Below are 23,904 nucleotides of genomic sequence, written 5' to 3'. Positions count from 1 at the left end.
TTAATGATGTCAGTAAAATAAAAAGGCTACAGATTCAAACTGGATAAAAATGTTCTCTTTTTCCATATAGATTAATAATACTTTACGCAATTGCTATTTAATGATTTTAATGGTCCGTGCAAGCTTAACATACTGTAATACAAGTGTTCACATTACTCCTATCCTGGAGTCCTTGCACTGGCTTCCGGTCAAATTCCGTGTAGACTTTAAAATCCTCATGCTCACCTATAAGGCTCTGTATGGCTTGGCACCTCAGTACCTGTCTGAACTATTATCGCCCTACTCCCCACCTCGCAACTTTTGCTCTTCAAATTCTTCTCTCCTTACTGTCCCCCAAACCTGTCCACATTGTATGGGTGACAGGGCCTTCTCCTGTTATGCCCCCAAGCTCTGGAACTCTCTCTCCCCAAGGATATCAGAGAGTCACCTTCTCTAAACTCCTTCAAATCCAGACTCAAAACCCTCTTCTTCAGAAAAGCCTTTACTTAACTGGTTCCATTCCTCACCCCTCTGCTTTTCTTAGTACCACCATCCACGGTCTCCTCTATATATTGTAATTGTGTTTTATCTTGTGTATATTTATTGTTGTGGTCATCCTGTAAAGTGCTTTGAGAAGCCACCTTTAAAGGTGCTATATAAAATAAAGTTTATTATTATTATAATCAACTGTATCCTGGATTTTATCTAATGCAAACTTCCTAATCTAAAGGACTATGTACTGTAATTCTGATGGCCTGAATTGCACAGTTAAAATGCATGTCAAATGCATGTTTGTTACACAGAAAGACTGGTCATCTGGTTTGAAGGACATGAAAGATCTTGAGATACTGTAGTTAGGGAAGTTATATCATTGTAACAGTCTCATTCTTCATATACAGTATTACCAGCCCTCCTACACTGTCCACCTCCAAATTTTAAATTCTGTTGCAGCTGCACTAATTCACAGGCATCGATTGATTGTATTCAAGTCCATGGTACAAGTTTAAGTTATATGGCTGGTCCTTGGATTTAAGCTGCTGTCTCTGACACATAATCCAATTGAACAATAAATCCACTACAGTATGTCAAAAGTATGTGTAGTGTGTAAATGTGTAGTTAAGAGAATTAGTGGAGAGATGTAACAGGCTCATTATACATTCTCACCCTTATTTCACTGAAATTACCATAAATGAGGAAAAATTTACATTCTTATGCAAGGGCTACTTTGCTTTCATTTATTTAGGAAATGTCTGCAGAGAACCTGTTGATATACAATTTCTAATTTTAATGTTTGTAATACTTACAGTATGTATTTTGATTGGCTTTTGTGACATTGGATGTTGCCCCCAATAAGAAAAATGTGAACAGCACATCACCAATGCACAATGTGCTGAAAACTGAAAAATTAGGTTTTGCTCTTTATAGCGACAGTTTGTGATGTCACTCTACCAGAGCACATAGGCAACAGCAGTGAAGTGAATTACATGATATGTGCTGTAGTTAACACTTTCTGTTATTAGAATAGAGGATACTACATTTATGGACTCTTTTATTTACTATTGTGACTTAAAAAGACTTAAAAGGGAACCTTACCTTTTGCCAGAAGCTAGGTCTGAGTGCCAGGCAGGAGCACGCTGCTACAAACCAGCAGTTACCAAGTGTCCCTTGGTTTAAGTCATGAGAGCTAATCCCCTCCACAAAGAGGTGAGGATCATCACAAATTTCCTGTAAAAAGGCATGAGATAAATAATGAAATTAATGTGGAATGTGGAATTTAATGTATCACCTTTAAATTTAGGAAATGTTAGCATCAACTTCTGTAATTTATAAAAGTGAATAATTCACTTTTAACTTGTTTCCCTTTTGCTTTAACAATATATTTTTAGTAATGTACAAAAATATATAGTGATAATGACTGAATCTAGAGAATAACAGGACCCACTAGTCTTCATTTGTGCTGAACTCATACGTACAGTAAGTGGACCAATTGTTGACTAAATTGGTCAAATCTGATTTAACACTGAAAGAAAATACTTAAGAGATCCAAGAGATGTTGAGCTGGAGGAAAATATACTAGAATCTTCAGGTATCAGATTTCAAAAAAGCATAGTGCACAAAACACCATGAAAATCACTACTACATTTTATTAACCATAATAAATTAGTTCTGTCTTTTATGTCAATGAACTTTAAAAATTAAACTGGAATCCTTGATGGAGTACCATAACAAATGCAACTAATAAAGTCTACTTTTAATGTCTACATTTTGTCCTCATTCCTTCAAAAGTCAATCATTTTTTGTTCTTTAAAGATAAATAGACAATGTTGATTATTCTATAATAGTATTTTCTTGAAGAGTGGAGATTGTGATGTGTTATTACATGGTACCTAAAGCTTGAAAAGCAGAGAGTATGGTTAGACTCATTTTTGTTTGCATTATAGCATCTGAGATCATAAAAGAGTGGACCATATAACACATTTAATCACACTTATAAATTTGAATATACATTGGCACCATCAGAGCTGTCTCACACTGCACTTCAGGACTTCTGCAATTAAATCTCTAGTGACTTACCTGTGATCGCAGCTGTCGTCAACATTTGAAGTTTAATGTATTAATGTACTGAAGATTTAATGTATTTGAAATTTAAAAGGGCACACATGAATGACCTAAAAATGTTAGAATGTGTTAGATATCTTTCATTAATAGGATGTTGTTTAGAATTTGTAGGAGACCTACAGTATGCACTGAATCTCTAACCTGTACTCCCATTTGCCTGGACACTAGACACTAGATATTATTGGTAACACATATAAGCCTAATGAGTGGGTGCTTAAAATAACCATATTACTGTATTAGTAGATCGATAGCCAGGACTGAATAGAACTGTGAATTCATTGGATTTTTTACTTGCTTAAGGAAACCTTTTAAAACAATTAATCTGAAGATCCAAGCTTGTCATCTATTGTCACTTGTCATGGGGGCAAAAACACAAAAGACATCTAAAAAGCCAAGGTTTTTCTCTATCATGAGAACACAATTACAGGTTCTTGTCAACAGTCTTTAAATCAGACTCTCGGGAAACATTTGCAATGTTATAGTGCTTTAATCTTGGCACTTAAAAACAAAAATGTTTCACAGCTGCCAAGAAACCTCTTGATTAGGCTTCAGTCTGAAGCATGCAAGCAATTTTATGTCATCGAGTCTAACTTCTCTTTAAGCCCCTTACAGTAAACAGACATGTCTGGGTCAACACCCCTTAAAAACATCTAAATGGTCACAACTCAGATATTGTTGGTCATCTTGTCATGAAGAAGAATTAAAATCAATACATACAGTGATGTGAAAAAGAAAGTTCCACGTATTATTATACATCTGACCTTCATCTTATCCTTACCAATTCCTAACAATGATAAATCTAACCAAATGTTACAGATCACACACGCACAAATCTTACTTTGTCATTATTTATTAAACAAAAAACAATGTTTTTCCCTTTTTTTATTTGTTTTTTTAAAAAACAAAACGGAACAAACTGCGTAGTGAAGGAAATGGTAGGCCCCGTGTTGGAATGGCATCCTGCCCGGGTGTATCTTGCCTTGTGCCCAAATTGGTTAAAGCAGTTAGAAAAATGGATAGATGTTCAAACTACTAGCAACTAAATTAACAAGATAAATGAGTGTCTCCTTTTGAAGTGTATAATAAAATCTGTAATAGCAATCTTAACCAAAATGTATCTGTTCATACAAATCTGGCCATTCTATTAGTAGTTTAATGTCATATTAGTCCAAACTAATAATATAACAAGGTTCTTTTAGAATAACCTTTTAAACCAAATCTTAATATTAATAAATATTGGGATCTGAACTGTGATGCCACATGGGGAGGCCACAATAGGCCTAAGTTCTAGGTGGGCCCCCAGCACAGATACTGTACACCCCACAAACTAGATACAAGATGTAAAGTGAAAAAGTTTTATTTCTACAAGTCTTGTCTTGTGATAAAAATAACTGTATATAACAGCGTGCACCGGAAGCGGGGTTGGGTTGAGGGAATAGAGCTCTTCCCGCAGGACTATGGGAAAAATATTTAAATATTTAGAGCTGGAGAGGAAAACAGCTGCAGTGTGGCCTTCCAGGTAGTGCTGAGGAAGAAAACTAGTCAGCAGCAGAGCTTTCCTTTCAGACAGAGCTGGACAAAAATAGAATTAGGAGCAAACTTTCAGTCAAAGCACAGATTCAGTCTATGGTGGTTAAAAGCTAGGCAATCTGACAGCACTCCTCCTAGGATTCACCTTATTGGCAACACCATCTTCTTTCTGCTTGGCACTCTATTTTTACTGTCTAGAGCAGGATGTGCAGCTGATCCTGATCCAGTGTTGATGGTGTTCTGTCAACCAGCCCGTGATCTTTGTACCACCATTTTGGGAGGGGAAACCTTTGAAAAAACTTCTCCCTTGAGAACTCGTCTCCACATAGCAGCACAGGACAAACAATAAGAATTCAAACCTAAATCATTTATTTAAATAGGGCTATAGATTGATTCAATAAGTTCCCATTGAGAGACTTCTGTTGGCATGGTATTAACATTACATTTTGATGTCATGTTAATGTGTGTTGCTTCACCAATACACAATCATTAAATACACTGGAACATGAAACATTATCTTCACAACTGCCAAGTGCATACTGTTCGTCTACTTTGCCACATCTTATGAAAAAAAGCTCTGAGAAATATCAATGTTTCAGCTAACCACCCTGGAGATGGACTTTGAACAAATTGTAGGTTTATTCCAGACACCACTCCTCAGACTGTTAGCAGGTTCACAGAAGGATACGATCAGACAGATGCCTTAAACCATGGAACAGAGACTGAAACCAAGGCTCTAGGGCTTTTGGAAGGTTTTTCTCCCCAGACATCTCTTATCCTGGACAGACCTAGTTTTTGGCTCTTATTTAAGAAAATGATGTGAACTCTGATGTTGTTTTTACTTCAACACACTGTTATTACTCCTAGTATGTCATCAGAAGAATGTGTTCTTTTACAAGGAGTGCCTATGTGTAACTTGAAAAATTAAAAATGAAAAAAATCTTAAACGTCTCTTTCAACATTCCTTTAGCTCCAATTAAAAAATGATATTTTGATTAATTATTTATATTTGAATACAGTACAGTATGTTTGTCAGGAAGACCATGATAAGGTGCAAAGCTTTTTCCAGTAGAAGAATGTAATTATATACTGTACTAATGCACAATGAAAACACATAGGTCTTTACATTTTACATAAATAAGTCATTGGACATACTGTATATAACATAAGATTAATATTATAATTATAGAGCAGAAAGGTGTGTTGATTGAATAATTGAGTGATCTGAGTGATTGAGCTCCTAGGGATGACAAAACTTGAATGTAGATGAAAGACAATAGTCCTGTACTGTAAGTTCTTTTATTTTAAACAACACCAACAATCCCATAGTAATGCACTGACTGCTGCTATGTTATCTTTTTTAACTTCATTTGACAGGTAACACAAAAAAATTACTTTGTAATTATTTATCAAACAAAAAATCAGTCCACTTTTTTGTTTGAAAAAGTGGACCCTTACTTCTTCCTTATCATTTAAAAATGAGTAAGTAAATATTTTAAATTCTACCTTGAGGTGTGATTACTTAATAAATTAAAATCACTTTCATTGCATTAAAGATTAAAGAGGGCAATGAAGTGAAATAATTTGACCTCTTCTGCAATGTCTCCAAACAAGATGATAAAACGTTTTTTCGTCTTACAAACATAAAACAGCTTGCTAATCACTTTTTTAGAAGCTAATAGAAAGAAAAAGTCTTAGAGTCTTTTAATTTTTTCATTCTGAAATTGCTAATCAGAAGTCAAACTTAATCCATAGGTTCCAACTCTATTTGAGCATCTCTCTTTGCAGAGTTTCATGCAGTGTCTCCTCATTTATATCTGACATGTCTACTGAAATAAAACCCATCACACATTCCTTGGATCCTATCCGTACTGTGTTATTTTGTTTAAAGTTTGCACTTCTCTATCCCAATGTTACAAATTGCATCAATGAATAATGAATTGCTCCCCTGTCCCTTTGACTGTTAAAAAAGCAGAAACTAGCCTTAAAACTACAGTTTTTACTAGCCAATACCCTGCCCATTTTTGGCAAAGATTCTACAGCAGAATGTTGCCATTTAGGTACAGGATCATTTATGTGCTAATAAACCGTATCGTCCATTTTAATCTGGATTCAGATTAATGTATAGTACTGGCCCAGCTCTTGTTTGGGTTATTAATGTTTTACTAATGACCGCTGACTCTTTTTTTTTCCATTGCTGTTCTTCTGGAACTCAAAGTGCTGGCTTTAATAGAGACATTTCATCTTGCAGAGTAGATTAGAGAGGACTATTTTTATTGGTATTACTGGGAGTGTTTTATAACTGGTTTAAATCTTGCCTAAACCAATAGAAAACAATTTGTTCAAACTGGGAATTGTTCCTCCTTAGCACAGTTGGTCTCATCTGGCATCTCGTAGGGTTTTATTATTTCTATTTCCATCAGGTTAGATTCTTTGCAAGTATAATAGTAATGTTCACTTCATTGAAGCAACAGACTATAACAACTGAGGTTTGTCAGGCTCAAAATCATGCTGATTGGTTTCCTTATCAGCTCTGTTACTGTTTATTTTGGTTTCACTGTGGTGGCTAATGAAATCAGTTCCAGGTTTTGAGTTAGAAATCTGTGTGTCATCCCTGTTCGTGTTGCATTATGTCTGATGCAGAGAGGCTAATGCCTGCTTTAATCTTTCATTCCAGGCCTGATTAATGTCCTCCAGCACCTTTAAAACATTTAATATTTTAAGATGTAATACTGTAAAGCAATTCGGAACTCAATTGCTTGGTTCTTCATTAACAATTACAACACTATTATCTATTCTATTTTATCATACTGTAAATGTATTGGCTCCCTGAATTTATTTCAGAATTAAATACAAAATGCTGTTGCTTCAGTATTTTGGTGTCTGACTACTGTATATCAGAAAAGAGTTATCAGTGAAGTTGACTGCTCATGATTGTCGTCCATCGGTGGCAGTAGCAAGCTTGTCCCACCAATGATCTGTTGAATTCAGGTCAGAAGAAGGCTGCCCAAGGAAAGATCTCAGCATTCTTCACTTCAATGTGCCACTATAAAACTAGCACCGTGTGGTCTTCCTTTGTCCTGCTGAAAATTGACAGATCTTGATTTGCTTGTAGGAAAGGAAAACCCGTTACCTTCTACCTTCTATCTTCTTCAGTGTGTATTTATAGAGATTAGTACAGTCAACATATCTTTGTAATTTGAATTAAAACAACTACTGAGAATTTGGTTCTGAAATTTGAAAAGAGATCACTAAGCTTGTACTGAATATTTAATAATAATCATCATCATCATCATCATCTAATATATTGTCTTTCACAAAACTTTATCTTAAGGCACTTTAGAATAAAAAAAAACATCATACACCCTTTAATACACAATTTACAACAACATATTTATCAAAATTACAGCTAATAATTAAAGTTTAGAATGAAATTTGGGGAGGTAGGACAGTAGCCAAGTTCAATTTCACCTCAGTTGCCTTATCTCTTACTCATTCCTAATGCCGTTACCTTCAATTGAAAAAAACAAATACTATTCACAGGTTTCTCACCTTCGAATTCGTCTTTTGCAACCCTTCTCCATTCTTTCTCCATCTCTGCATTTATTTCTTGCTAACTGCTCACTCTGCATAGGGGTTCCAGCATCCTCATTCTATGGCCAGGGGGTTAGCCCTTGATCAAGCAGGTGGAGATGGGATTGCTTTAGTTTTTCAGTTTTTCTTGCGAGGTTAATTTGATTGCGCTATGTGTTGAGTGGTAATGCTAAGGCAACCTTAGCTAGCTACAACAGCTGCAACTGTAGAACTGAAGAGTGGCTGAACATCCTATAACTGGCAATTTTTGGGCAATTTATTGATTAGATCTATGTTAATAATTGGGGAGGTCACATCTGATAGGTAAAAACTTTTTTTTTCATTTTGACAGTGTGTTGTATATATACTGAGTCCTATGATTCTTTGATTTACATTTGATTGCTTGGTACACATATTCTGTAATTTGGTGCTTCAACTATTTGATAAAACATACAGTATTATACCTTAGTGTTGCTTTTCTTTGGACAGCCATACAGTACAGTATGTACTGGGGAAGAGGAATGCTGCAGATGAGTGTAAATCATTTTTGATTTTCATTGCATTCGTTTGTCCTCTCACCTTTTAAAGTAAGGTTTGTTTATTTTGTGTGTGTGCTTCTGCTTTGGTGGTTGCATTGTCTCACAGTGGGTGTGGGCTTCACTCTTATTGCATTCACCTTCTTGTCTGAAGTAGTGCAAACCAAAGTTCTTTATTCTGGTTATAGTATATGACTTTAGAGCAATTTGCAACCATTTTGTATTTTCTTTGTGATGCCACTTTCAAGTGTAGTGGAAAATGAAATGGAAATTTCAATATAATGACTGCTAGACCAGCTATAGAGATGAAATTTAATTTAAAAATGTTATTTTCTGTTTAATATCTGATAATGGGGACATATCAGATATTAAACTGAGGAAGAGGGGCAGCCCTACTTCAGCCCTACATCCCACCACCTGGACAGACTGAGTGAGCAATTTGAAGGAATTAACTAATTAGTCATTACAAATGGTGCGCTGTCAAAGATCAGTGCATTTGCAAGACAATGCAGGGGTATGAACTATGGCTGCCACGAGGAAAAAAAATAAAATACAGTTTCTATATTTTTTTCTCCTAATTAGGAGATAGAAGAAATGATTTTAATTAAAATTCATAACTGTAACAAATTATGTCAAGTTTCATTCTCTTTTGTAATAATCATGATGTTTATAAAAATAAAGTTGATTAATTTTTGAAGTATTTACTGCTACATTAAAACTTTTTTTTAAAATTACTTCAGATTTGCAATACAATTGTGGGCCATATGATATATTCAATTTAAAGATCAAATACTGTAATACGTCATAATTATACTATTGCATTCATAATATAATGATATAGCCACGTATGTACTTCTGTACTCTGTACTTCTTTAAATCCACTTAATATGGAATATTAATATGAATCAAGGTTTTTCACCGGAATGAAATTAGTTTTGTAGAAAAAACAATAACTAGAAAGTGTAGATTGTTTCAATAACAAATTTAGAAATACGCAGCTAAACGTATACCAATCAAGAAGAAAATACCTCAATAATAGGAGTGAGACCATCATTAAAATAGGACTGAAAAGGAACATGTAAGTGTTTGTTCCATGCTGAAAGAGAAGGAAACAAACACAAAGTTTCAGGTGTGGAGCCTTCTTCAGGTCTAAAAATAAGAATAATATCTTAAGAGGTATTAAAATAAGACGCTGTAAATAAGAAATTAAAATAAGATTTGAGACTCCAGCCTCATTGTTCCAATTTTGGGGGTTAAGTGTGGTGAATCACGTGATTATCTGAAAACAGAGGAGCTATATCTCGGCAATGGGTCACTCTGATTTGGTTTTTGAAGATTGATGCAGAAAATGTTATGAAGAAGGTGGAATACTGTTGTGAAACTTATTTTTACTTTAAGCTGCCATTACCAGCTATATACAGTGCATTATGTATGAAATATTTACATTCATACTGTAAACCTACTGTATATCATTATGCTTTTGCACCCTCCATACGCGAGTTCCCGTTCAAGTCTGCAAGGGCTTAGGGTGTCCCATTTGTGAATTAGTTTTTCACAAAAGTGCTCATGACCTCTCCAATACACCCTTAATGCACCCTTCACTGAAGTCCGCATTGGACCAGACTCCGCTGAAGGGAATTACCCTCAATCCTTTGTGGAATGGTGATGTTTCATGATCTAGCCTATCGAAGTGGAGAGAAATTGCCATGGAGAATTAAATATTCACATGTTAGAAAAATTTAACTTTAGATTCATACTGTATGTAATCATGAAGTTTTGACATAATTTTTTTTTCATCACCTCATTTCGACTGATGAATATTCATTTACCTGCTGTTTATTTGTACAAAGCTTTGAGTTATTGCCAGGTTTACCTTATTTAGTTTACCTTGCATGAATGTGAATGAAGGCCTTATGTTCCTCGTACTGTCATTTTTGTACAGTGACAGACAAGATGAAATGCATTTACATTGTAGTAGTACAAGGCATTGAATAAACTGATACTGGTATTGCCAAGTTTTCCTTAGTTTACTTCACCCGTTTTGAGTCAAGCCTGCTCAATATGAATGAAGATGATGATGTGCCACTACTGTTGTGCAGGGATAGACGAGATGGGGTTCAAGTTGATCAAACTGCAAGTGGAAATGAAACATGCAGAAGAGTGGAAATGGAATTGCTCTTTTATTAGTCAGACTGTCAGTCAGAAGGATTTCATTATCCTTAAAAGGACTGCTCTCACCAGCCAGATAGAAGAAATCCACTGGAAGACAAAATGAAGGTGGTGGTGGTGGGGGGTCCTGACTAACAGAGGACAGGCAGGTCAGGGTGGCGACCTGAGACCACAGACCAGGATGGGGGAAACATGGGACAGCCACACACATACGCTTGCATAACATGTACACAAACCCCTGCCCTTCCACTCATGTCCCAGGAGTGAACAATGTCTCTGATAGTTCCCAACAATCCCAGATGGGTTATTATTTTTATGCTACCTCTCAGCCAAACTATACAAAAACATGGTCTTCATTTTCACTGTTATGCAGATGATACTAAGATTTATGTTAAAACTTCTTCCCCCTCTGGTCTGCCCCATCCGTCACTTATCTCTTGTTTGCGTGACATCAAACTCTGGTTGACTTCAAATTCCCTGAAGCTAAATAGGGACAAAACAGAAATTTTACTTGTGGGCAGCAAATCTCAGCGGGATAAACTTAAGGATTTCACAGTGATGGTGGATGACTTCCACATTCACACGTCAGCCAGTCAGTAATCTAGGAGTCACACTTGATCCTCTCCTGTCTTTTGAACCACATGTGAAAATTTTGAATAAGACATCTTTCTTTCACCTTAGAAATAGTGCCCACATTAGGCAATTTTTATCAATGTCCAATGCTGAGTGCCTGATCCATGCATTTATAACACTGAGGCTTGATTTCTCCAGTTCTTTACTCTATGGGATACCTAAGTCTCTTCTCAACAAGTTGCAATATGTCCAACATTCTACAGCTAGACTACTTACTCACACCAGACCCTGGCAGCATATCATTCTTACAATTAAATCTCTACATTTGTTTCCTATAAAGTCACATATTCAATATAAGATCTTGTTACTGACTTTCAAGGCTCTGAACAACCTGACTCCATCATACATCTCTGAGCTCCTCCATGTTTACACTCCCCCCATGGGCTCCATTCAGTTGAAGCTGGTCCTATTATAACTGTCCCCAGAACTAAATCACTTCATGAGAGACAACTTCTATGACTCTAAATCTAAACTTAAAACTTACCTTTTTATGTCTGACTGCCTACAGTCAATTTGTAAAAGCATGTATGCTTTTGTTTTCTTTTTCATTTAGAGTACTCTTATTGTACCCTTCTGATCTTTTTTCTTTATTCATGATGTACAGCATTCCTGGGTTTTGAAAGGCACTTATTATTATTATTATTATTAGTATTAGTAGTAGTAGTAGTAGTAGTAGTATGATATAGATACAGTATCTAAAAAATCTATAACAATCTCAACAATCTATAGCAATCTCTTAACCAGCATGTTGAGGGACAGTCATGTCCCTTCAGATATTAAAGGGGAACTGCAGTCCCAATTTCTCATTCTGGTTATTAAATCTTGGTAACAACATAAATTAATTGAAGGCATTACAAAATTTTACAAATTCCAAATTAAGGACAACATTTTTAAATCTGTTAAAATACTGTATAGTCGCCATATTGTCACAGTCACCTGGTCTTGTGACGTACGAGAGGAAGAGTTTGCACGAATAATGATGTGAAGTGGCCCTTCCTGCTCAGTAGTCTCCATAATGACTAATGTAATGTGATATAGGAGCAAATAGGTACAGGTTGTGCAGCAGACATTACGCTGCAGAAATGTTCCAAAGTGATCTGCATGCAGACTTCACAAGTAAGTTGCATTTGTCAGCAAGACTTGAGCATATTTCTCTTGGATTACAAAAGGTGCATTCATACTTGTAAGCTTGCTTGTTTACAATGTAAAAAAGCCACTCCACTGTAACTAGAAGTTTTGTTGTCTCATTCTGAATTGCAGAATATGGTGCCATGTATACCTGGAAATTTGTTTGAATTTGGAATTTCTATTTTGTGATGTAAATTGAAGTGTTTACATGTTACTGTGTACATTCTGCTTTCATTGTGGTTTGAAATGCACTCATCAATTCTTTCTAACCCTGACATATAAAAATAATGCTCGCTGTATCACCTGCAAGTACACATCCACCACCACACTCATTCAGGGCCCCTCAGGACAATTTCGGATCACCCAGACAGCATCTTGTACCTCCAGCAACCTTATTTACTGTATCTCTTGCAGTAAATGCCCAGCCATCTACAATGGAGAAACAGGAAGGAGACTCGGAGACCGCTTCAGAGAACACGTCGGGGCTGTGAAGATTAAAGATCTCTCCAAGCCCATCGTTTCTCATTTCACCTCTGACGGCCACGACCACTCTAATCTCTCCGTCTGTGTTCTCAAAGACGGTTTTCCGAACTCATACATCAGAAAGACCACCGAAACCAAAATTATTCTGCAGCTAGGATCACACATTCTCCCTTCTCTTAACGACAGACTACTCTTCTTTTAAATTTTCTCCATTCATTGGAAGTTTCATTTCACACCTCTCTGCACCAATTCTGACTTCACACCTCTTGATTGGCCTCTCTTTCTGTCCCCTGCTCCCGCCTCTCACTCCTCCTCCCTCCCAACCTTTGTTCTCCCGCCACTTTACCTTTGCCTACTGCCCTGTCTCTCTCACACCTGAAGAAGGCTCCACGGCCGAAACGTTGTGTTCTCTTTCTTCTTTTTTTCAGCATGGAATAAACCTATTACTTGTTCCTTTGCAGCCTACGCATGCTGACACAGCTACCCACCTGATATAAAAATAATGTTGCAGTTCCCCTTTAATGTGCAATGACACTTTGGAAAAATCACGTAACAAATGCTAAATGTTTATATATTAGTTTTGTACAGTTACTAAAAAGTCATGTTGCACATTTGATGAACAGTATGTGCATGAGACAGAGGGCACACTTTAACCCACACTATGCTGCTTTCAACAATTTAACAAAAATTTGAGATCTGTTTATGTATGTCAGACCTGAAGAACTTAACACCCAACACATGCGATTCCCACATGTACCACAATGTTGTCTGTAAATTTCTTGAAAACCTGTGGCTGAAGTGCCTGTTGATGGAGTTATGGACTAGATAAACAGCATAAACTACTGATGAAGTGGAGAAATACAAAGAGCTCTACGCCCCCAGCAGTCCTTCAAACCAGGACATTGCAAAAAAGATTTGGTCAGAAAAATGATATTTGATGTTATTTCATTTACCATTGGTGCAAAGTGGGAGAACTGTGTTTTGTAATCTATGTGATGGTTATCTAATGAAATTAAAATATAACTTAATTAAACTGTAAATTTGTTGGTAATTGTGCTATATTATTGACAACACAAGAGAAAATGTACAAGAAGCTATAGAATCCTGTGTTATTTGTGTAACACAGAGTAGAGCAGAGCGGAGCAGAACATGCTTCAGGGACACAGCCGATGTAGAATATTACTAACTGCGTGAACAGTGTTCTGAGAAGGGTTGTGAAAGTGCTCTTTGTTTCTCTGTCATCAGTTTCTACCAGGACTTTGAGGCTAACTCAGACTGAACTTTGAAATAAGTTCTGTTTGTAATATTTATAATAACGCTGGGTGGCGGAAGTCTTTGTAGGGAGGGATGCAGTGTGCTGAAAAATGTTTATATTTTTGTATATATTTATATTTGTTAATCTGCTGTGGTAAGAAAAAGGTTGGGAGACACCGATCTGTATATTTCATGAAGGAAAGAATTAGAAGTGAGATTAGATTTTCAAAACTTTGCATGGAGAGTATATCTTACAGTACCACTCACTGGTTATACTTCTCTTTAAATAGTTTACAAAACTGACCCAGACGTACTGTTGCATGAGTTCAGTTATGTAGAAGAGCCAAAAACACTTGAAGGAGACAAAACACTCAAGCAGATGCTAATCATAATTAGATACATCTGTTTCTAACCACTTTATCCAGTATAGGGTTGCAAGGGAACCTATCATACCAAGCAACTGGCACTAGGCAGGATACACCTTGGATGGGACAACAGCCCATCACAGAAAACATTCACACTAGAGCCAGTTTTCCCAGAAACCAATTAACCTACCAGCTTGTCTTTGGACTGTGGGAGGAAACCAGAGCACTTGAAGGAAACTCACACAAACATAGGGAGAACATACAAACTCCACACTGATAGCATTCCACTGGAATTGATACCAGGGCTTCTGCTGTGTGAGGCATCAATGCTAACCACTACAACACCATGCCTCTCTAATTAGCTTAATAATTATATAATTAAATATGTTCATGCATTGTTCATACAATAACTGGATCAAAGTAATTTACAAGAAAGAGAAAGTGGCAGAACATTTTAGAATGAAAATCTGTGTATAGTTTATAAATAATCATTTCTACCTTTTGTACTGTGTCGCTGCTGTAGATAATAAAACATAAAAATAAACCTAAGAGCACGCAGAAAACATGGGCAAGCAGGCAAGCAGATGTGTGAGCAGACAGCATGCTGTGTGCAGTAAGCAGCAGAGACAGGTGAGCATGGCAAGCATGGTCCAGACCAACACAGCTCAGATCTGTAAACAGGGGCAAGCAAAGTTCAAAACTAAGAGACACATTGCAAAACACCAGAGGAGAACAAAGTCAGGGCAAAGCAGGGGCCAGAATCCAGGGAGCAAACACAAAGAGAATTTGGGAACTTGGGACGAAGTTAGAGATGTAGCAAACTCTATGACAGATTTCCTAAGCACTGATAGATTGCAGCTTATGTAGTCTTGAACCACCTGGTCAACGACTTCTGTCACATTTCCACAGTAACCAGCTCTGAATGTCAGGTGGCCAGCTACTGTGTAAATACTACCTTGCCATTCTGCTTATCCATGGTGACAAGCATGACACTTTTTAAGTAATGTTATATGCCCATGCAGAAAAACAAAAAGAAAAAAACAAACTTTGCCTTCAACTGATTTCTATCTTTGTAGTGAAACATGCAAATCTATTTCTCTACAATATTTCACAATTATTCTAATGACTTTACTACTTCCACTCATTGCAGCTTGACATTACCTTGGGCCGTTTCCATTCAACAATTCCAGGTGGGGGTTTCTTGTAGAACACAGACTCATTGGTGGTCGGGAATTCTGGATCTTCAAAGAGCTTTTTGCTCTCTATGCATTGCTGCTTCAGGACAGAGTACCTCTGGTTTTTGTATGGATGTGAAGAGGAGAACATTGCTCAGGCTGCAGTCCCAATCTGAAAAAAATATGATAGAACTTGTCATAACTCTAAAGCATCATCTTCTGTTGGTTAATGGAGCTTGTACTGTAAATCTGAGCAGAATGGGGAAAACAAAGTAGGAAAAACAACTAAAATAGAAACATTTCGGTTACGCGAAAGAATAATCCCAAAAGGTATTCAAAACAAAATTAAAAAAACATCTTGGTTCACAGATTGTTGAGGAGAATTATTTTGCCTTGGAGACAAAGCATACTGTATGTAAAAAATAGGGGCAAATAAAAACACCAGTAAATGCCTAAAGACAATATATTCAATGGACTCTACATAGGTCTATTTAGACCCTGTTTAGCAATGTTCATGAATTCTTAATGCAATTGCAAACCATTTTTGCAGATAGTGCACATACTGTAATTCAGCAGGACATGTGGGCAAACAGATTCTTCACACTAAAGTAATTCAGCAATATATTTTAGCAGCAATATATTAGGGACTATGGAGTGTTAGGTCTGCCTCCATAGTCCCTAATTTGTACCCATAGCCTCATGCATATTTATAAATTTCCATATTGCTTCCACATTGTTCTGATATTGGTACATTTACATTGTTGTACTACATTGTTGTACAGTGCTGGGCCAAAGTCAGACTGCTGTGCACAATTACATTAGCCCCAGAAAAACACAGCAAATCATGTTGGGTTGATGCTTGCCCAGTGCTTGCCTGATTGTTTTCTTTATAGGTAAAGCCTGTGAAAAGTTCTTTCTTGAGATATTATCTTCAGCCTATTTGGAAAAGTGTCACTCCACAAGCACTGTTTTTTACACAATTCTACATTTTGACTTACAGCTTTAAGTCAGATCTGGCTTTCAGAAATGTTTGCTTTAAAACAGGAAAGTAAAGGGAGCCAAGTCTGCAGCATGCAAAGAGATTTCTAAAACAGCTGTCATCCTGTGGGTATACTAAAAGGTTCAGAACAATTTCAAGACTAAAATCAATCTAGCTGAAGGGTGTGGTATGGGTGACCTATCCTCCCACTATTTTGAGAAAAGACATTAATTTAAAATTCAGTAGCCTATGAAAAGCGAACCCTTAATACTTTTTATACTATATACTTAGAAATGTTATTGTACACATTTCTGTAAAGATTCATGAAAATAATGTTAGTTTTACTGTTAATGGCTGTTTGCAAATAATGTATATTTTTCCATGTTGCACTGACATGTCTAAAACTATTTTTCACAAATCACTCTGTGCTCCTGCCAAAAATAATGGATTCATTTGGCAAACTGTGTTTTATATGGATTCATTTGGCGTGCTGTAATTTATAGAAATAAAACATCACTGCAATATAATTCTGTGAGTCAGACAACACAAATGAAACTCCATCTGCTGCAAAAGATTTTAACAATAGTACTTCAGTTGTTCAGGATGTTCAATTAGAAAGACATGCCTCTTTTTACTTTCTCTTTTTGCCACTTTAACACCTTGCCTGAGTGCCACATGAAGTGTACTGTATGTATTTAAAGTGTATTTAAAGTTTTCGTGTCTGATGACCAGCACCATTGCCACAGATTGAAGATGCGATAGGTAATTGAATAGTACCACACAAACTATTACATCATTATTATTATTATTATTATTATTATTATTATTATTATTATTATTATTACTGCCCTATTTTTGCTAAAATTCAATTCAGAGTCTCAGGGGATCTGGAACTTATCTGAGCAAGCAAGAGACGCAAGGCAGGATATACCAGTCCATCACAGGGTGCACAAATACACAGCCATACTCACAGTTTCCCCAGGTGCCAATTAGCCTCCCAGCATGTCTTTAGACTGTTGGAAGAAACCTGAGCATCTGGATGAGACTTACATGAACACTGGGAGAACATACAGACACCCTGCAGAAAGCACTCCAGGAACTGAGCCCACCACACCCAACATACAAAATAGACATGAATAAAAGAATGAAAGAACACATGGTGTTCTGTTTGTGTGTCCTTCTTATTTGTGCTTGGTGCAGTGTCTTATACTGACTGCATCAAAAACTCATTGTAATAAGCCAGGGGTGTGAACTTTGGTACTGTGTGATTTTCTTTCAAAGCCTAACCTAAACTGAACTTCAGTTCAAGCTTTTGACATCATGCAGTATGAATAAAAATGACATCCATGGAGGAGTGTTTCTCTTGTCACCGATATCACCAGAGCTAGATTTACCACCTCCGTCTTTGAACACATACAACTGAGAATTAAGGGCAGCCAATGATTAAGAACTTTTTTGTCTTTCAATGAAAGCTTCTTAGTATAGTGCAGAATTTGAAAGTTACTTTTAGAAAACAGGAAACAGCTTATGCTCTGAAGTAAAACACAGCTGAAAATCCCAGTTTTATAAAGAAATAAATGAGCTCTGGTGCTCAAATTTTAAGCAGCAATCTTTAACATTAGAAATCATGAGACACCAAAGATGTCTAATTATCTTATAAAACCAAGAAAGGGATCAGACAAAATGAATATCATGACATACTGTATGAAGGCACTGTTGTCATTTCAGCAAGCCTGTTTAAAGAAGATGACATCGCAGGATCTACGTTTCCTTTATCTCTCTTTCGTCTGCCTTAGAGTTATCACCTGGAATTTCCCACAGCTTTTTTTTTGCAATAGATGTCTTACCACACCTCCTGATTGAAAAACCACAGTGTCCATACTTTGAATTAGTGTACAAGTCCCTCTGCCATGTAAAAATGAATTTGCTCTATTCTGTTATCAGAAGACAGAAAACACCTGTAATTACAACTTGTTTGTGTGTTTGTGAAAATACAAGTTTCACATAAAGAAACTACATATACTGTTTTGGATTCCTAGTATATATATTGTAAACTACTTATCTGGAGTAGTTTAGAGAGAGTGTCCTCAATGTTTTTTTCTGCACTATTTTTAGACGCAAAGAGAGACCATTTATTCACATTAGGAGCATTCTACTTATAAAAGCCTTTTGAGACTTTGATTCGGTATCTCTTTTGATTTCTACTTGCTTATATGTGATGCAGATTTGTAGTAGTCAAGTTGTTTGGGAACTTAAACATAAACGTTCTGACTTTGTATGAAATCAAAGTAAGCTAATGCTTGAGTTACATACAGTATGTTAGCTATCAAGACTTAATCAATACAATATACTGCATGTGTACCTGCAAGTGCAAATTCTATATTGTGTAAATTAAAACTCGATAGGTGCGTAAGAGGATAGTGGGTGTTAAAGAGAAATGGGTATTAGTGCATTGACGCAATCTAAGACCACTAGCATGCACACTTACTTACAGCCTGAAAAACTTTCATAGCATGCTTTTTCACACTGCTACAGTATACTGTATAATATATGGGTCATTTTTATTGCTCAATTTAAAATATACATTTACTTGTAATAATACTGTGTAGGACAAATTGATTGGAAAGAAGGAAATAAAAAAAAACAAAGAGAAGGCTATCAAAACATTCTAGTAAATTTATAGTCACACATTTTTCTCTACCATTATTTGTTTGCTTTAAACAGATGGATGAATTTCTTTCATTTATTCCAAATCTGCAAAATGAAAATGACTAATTGGTACGCTCGAATACAAGTTTTCACTAGCAATAGAGCATGCAGTGAATGACCAATTATCAAATTCCTGAACATTCCTGCAAAAGTCCTCCAGCACACTTAAAAACAAATTATGTAGTTAAAGGAACACAAAATGGAATTCTTAAGTGCCTTTTAGTTTAGTTCTTAAATTTCTGAACTGAATAGATTTGGTGGTAAGACTCCCTGGAAAAAAGTACGAAAGTAAATTTCATTTTAACTAAGCACTGCACTTAAAATACCAGATGTTACTATACTAGTAATAGAGTATGTTGGGCATTACCATGTTTGGCGAACTTTTTTATCCTATAAAATGACAATAAAACCTAAAATCAAACTGTTCCTAGGAGATGTAATTTTTAATTTTAAAATCTTTAAATAAACATTTTAGTGTTGTCTTCCTGAACTTAACCAACCCATGTTAAATATTTTACAAACAGTTGTTAAGTGTGAGACCATAATCACAAAACAAATTCATACTGTACACATTCACAAACTGTGAAAGTAAAGCAGCAACAGCTAAGATAAAGTATATGATATCATTTTTTGTTTACAGATATCTTTATTTGTAAACTAACGGTCTTATTCTTGCTTAGTCTATGAAAACTTTCCTGCTGCAAACAAGAATTCCTGAATCTTTTCCAAGAAAGGCTGATTTTTTTTACTCACTTGATTACCCACTGGCAAGCATAAGAAGCCCCACAGCAGTAATTGTGACTGTTTTTGGTTTTTATATTTATTTTCTATGTGTGACATATGGATTTTGTCTGTTCAAGTATAGTATATTTCTGTTCATGTTGGGTGGATTTGAGTTCTTTTAGCTTTGGACTTTCAACTCATTAAATCCTTCCTTTATAACCTGTCTTATGTTTTTTTTAATTGTCTGTGCTACTGTAAATATTCTCACAAGGCAGTGTTGTATACTACCTCTAAACATTTATACATATAGTTAGACAAGGCACACACAATGCTGGAAGTTAGCATGGCATCTCCATTTTCCTTTCTTTATTGACTTCCTCATAACTACATCACTTTCTTTTAATAGCCCATAACAATGGGTGCAACTTCATTAAGATAACCATGCTACACTAGTGTGTAGTTAGGAAGTGCATGAACAATACAAATACATAACAGACAGGGGTGCAGAAATAAAGGAGATATAATGGAAAACATACTCAGACCCTAGCAGTTTTAATTTTTTTTTTTTGCTTCAAAGCTTGCTGTAATGACATTTTGAAGTAAAAAAGTATTGATTATTCACACCCTTTGCTGTGGTCAACCTAAATCTATTTAGGTGCACAAAATTACTTTCATCGGCTACACAATTAGCCAATTGTCCTCTGTTTTTGTACAATAATAATGATTCTCATGTTATTAGAACAAATACATCTATCTCTCTAAGGTCCATCAGTCAGGTACTGAATTTCAAGCAAAATGTCCACCATGAAGACCAATGGGCTTTCAAAACATCACAAAGGTATATAAAGACAGAGATCAGAAGAGATTATAAACATTTGAAAGGCCCTTTATCTTGCCTAAGACAGTGTGCAAAGTTGATAGAGACTAACCCAAAACAATTGTGCTGTAATTGTTGCCAAATATGCTTCTACCAAATATCAAGCTCATGGGTCTGAATACTAATGCTGTATCATATATGATCTTTTTTCTCTTTAGATTACATTTACATTGACTGTAACACATCTTACCATAGAACATCTTCAGTGTGAGCATTCGGGTTTTGAATAAAACATCGAGTTTAAATAAATGTTTATGCAATTATTTTAAATACAGGCACTCTGTATGACCAGAGGACAAAAATGTGAAAATATCTTATTGGGTGTACCCAAGTAGCGTTGTTGGTGTCTGGGATAAGATACCCAGCCATTTTTTTGAAGCTGATATTTTACCTTCTTTTAAAAAAGACCTAAGAGCAGTAAATGTAATTTCCATGAAAGAAATTACTCCATTGTGACTCTACAGCATGGTATTCTACTTGATTTGATTATTTTAAGTTTATGTTCCTCAGTGTGTTAAGCTGTGATTAGAATAGTCTTTATTCTCTGTAAGTGGAATGTGTGTACTAATTATTGGAGAAGGCAGATGCTTTTGTAATTACTCTATATGTTTGTGTACAGTGTGGTTCTAAAAGGAGTATCACACAACTAAAGAAGTCATATATTGGAGCCTAGTGTTTATATCAGAAATATTATGGCCTAATCACATTGCAAAAATTAAGACATCTTAATATTTTGATTAGCTACAGTATAATGACCAGAAGCACACACCTTAAAAATTATAAATTGAACCAATTAAGTGGAGAACCAACTCCTTGTCAACTGGATTGCCTCCTACAAACCTTCTGCAATCCCATTTTACATTTAATTTTTCATTTTAACTTTCTCTCCTCCTACATTTGATAAGATTTTAAGTCTATTACAAGATAAGATAAGATTTGGAAAATGCATTTAAGGATTTTTATATATGTAATAAATGAATTTAAGAAAAAAAATAGAGAACATACAGTGACATCTTTTCCTATTGTCATAATATTTGCAGTGCTTTGAATATAGCAGTCAAAATGACTGCAGGTTTGTATATACTGTAACTCTAGGTAAAAAAAACCATTCCCTATATAGTGGTTAAAATTATTTATTTATTCTCAGAAAAGCTATTCATTGTTTGACTTGACACGCACTTTTCACTGACAGCATTCTGTCTAATATACTGTATCTGTGAGAATTCTACATAAACTGCTAAAAGAAACCATGAAGGAGCTGGTCTTTATACTTTAATACTTACTTTAAGAAACAAGACTAAATACTGTATGCTGGTTTCTTAACACACAGTTCAATAGGAATGGGACCTGCAGTGATCCCAGAATTACCATGGGAAATAACGGCATTTCCTTTTTATAATACTGAAAACCTTGACTGTTGTAAACATGCCCAACAGGAGTCTTCTCTTCTTAAAAGGAAATATCCATATTAATTTGTTTCAATAAGCACATATTTTTCTTCTGTATCAATGACAAAACATGGAAAGATACTGTAAAACAATTTTAACATAACTATATATTCTTGTAAACAATAACCAATATCAACTAATTTATTTTTGTGTACTGCAATGAACCAGTAATAACGTACATTGAAACCCATCAATATACTACTGTACTGAGCTTAGGCAGTACAGTAGAAAGTGCTGGCATACAGTAAAATTAAAGAATGGTAACACACTTTATTGCATATGAATGTTCTTTTAATGCTTTATAGCAATTTATTATAAGGTCAATAAATGTTTTAATTTATTCAGAAAGTATTACAAGATGCATTGAAATCTGAAGAAAATCATAAAATGTTTTTATATGTGGTGAATTATCCAGAAAGCCAGTTTGTCTATTGAAGCACACATCTGAAGCCCTGTCTGAATCGTGCACCAGGAATAAAAATGTTAGTTTCGTTGCATGTGATTTTAAGTGAATAATAAGGTAAATGTTTTGTTTTTTTTAAATCTGTACTTTTAGTATTCAGTCATATTCCTGAGGTTGACAACATAATGGTTTGACTGAAAACCTAGTTAACAAGTTCCTACAGTACATGCATGCCATTTTTGTTTATCACATTTTTTATAATAAACTGTAAATGTATTCTGAGAAATACAGAAAGTTCTATTATAGAAATAGCAGGCCTTTTTTAATTTTTGTTGTGGCTTTTTAATAAAATTGTATTGGTTACGAAATACAGTAAATTGGGACAGAAAAGAATCAATGCCATATATCCATTCTTTCACTAAGTCATGTGTCATGTGAATGACTCTTAGCACTATAGTTACTTCTTTATCCATTAATAAAAGCTAATTATAAAGTGTGGATATTAAATAGTGAATTAATATTCAAACAGAATGGCTTAAAATATCTCACAGACAGTCATGCTTAAGTATGCATGCAGCTGCATGTGAATGATCTTGTTTCTTCTAGTAAGAGGATACTTCCAGAGTATTGTAAGATACATGAAAAAGTCCAGTCAAAAACCTTTTTTCCAACTTAACTCAATCCAAATTGAACAAGACATACATCTCATAAAAAATCCATGAATACACATGGAAAGAGAAAAGTAACCAGAAAGGATAAACATTCTTACCTCTCTATATACAGGATGACTGAAGACTCAAAATATGTTGAACAGCCTCTGTAAAACTGAGCAGACTAGCAAGAGTCTCCACACCTTTCTTATTTGGGGATGTACTTTACCAGTGTCTGCAGGGAGGTCCTCAGGGTCTTCAGGGTTTTTCTGCTGAAACAATAAGCACTGCAAGAGAACTGTGAATTGCTTTCTGTTTCCAGTGCCAGCATGTATCAGGGTATTTTCAACTATGTGGAGTAAAACCTCACTCCCCCAAACTGGTTTGACAAGTCAAGTCACAGGGCACGGAAGTATTATGTAAATGCTTGGCATACTGTTTCATTTCAGTTATGTGTTGGGAGATTGCAGACACAGTCTACAAAGAATGAGGAGCTGGTTTTAAAATGCCCCTGACTCACTACAGGACATGAGACCTTCAGTACTTAAAGTATATGTAAAAATGTAGAATTTCTGGTGAAAAGACGGATTCCCAAAAAATGCAATTTGTTACTTCTTCATAAGATTAGAGAGCAAACATGTGTCAGCTTGTCTGTACAGCTCAGTTTAGAG

General features: G+C 35.6%; 1 protein-coding gene across 1 annotated transcript in view; it reads right to left on the bottom strand.

Moving 5' to 3' along the window:
- LOC148828513 (calpain-5-like) overlaps positions 1-23,569 on the bottom strand; it is a 38,902-nt gene extending 15,333 nt beyond the window's left edge. The window contains exons 1-3 of the mRNA XM_088925369.1: positions 23,353-23,569; positions 15,431-15,616; positions 1,573-1,704 (exon numbers count right to left, since the gene is read on the bottom strand). Of these exons, the coding sequence (XP_088781495.1) occupies positions 1,573-1,704; positions 15,431-15,595 (297 nt within the window). The 5' untranslated portion in view covers positions 15,596-15,616; positions 23,353-23,569. The remainder of the gene's footprint in view (positions 1-1,572; positions 1,705-15,430; positions 15,617-23,352) is intronic.
- Between the last annotated feature and the right edge of the window lie 335 nt (positions 23,570-23,904).

Source organism: Atractosteus spatula, chromosome 9, assembly GCF_055471065.1.
Source record: "Atractosteus spatula isolate fAtrSpa1 chromosome 9, fAtrSpa1.hap1, whole genome shotgun sequence".
Lineage (NCBI taxonomy): Eukaryota > Metazoa > Chordata > Actinopteri > Semionotiformes > Lepisosteidae > Atractosteus > Atractosteus spatula.
Note: the sequence above shows the minus strand (reverse complement) of the source record. Positions and strands in the feature narration are given on the sequence as shown.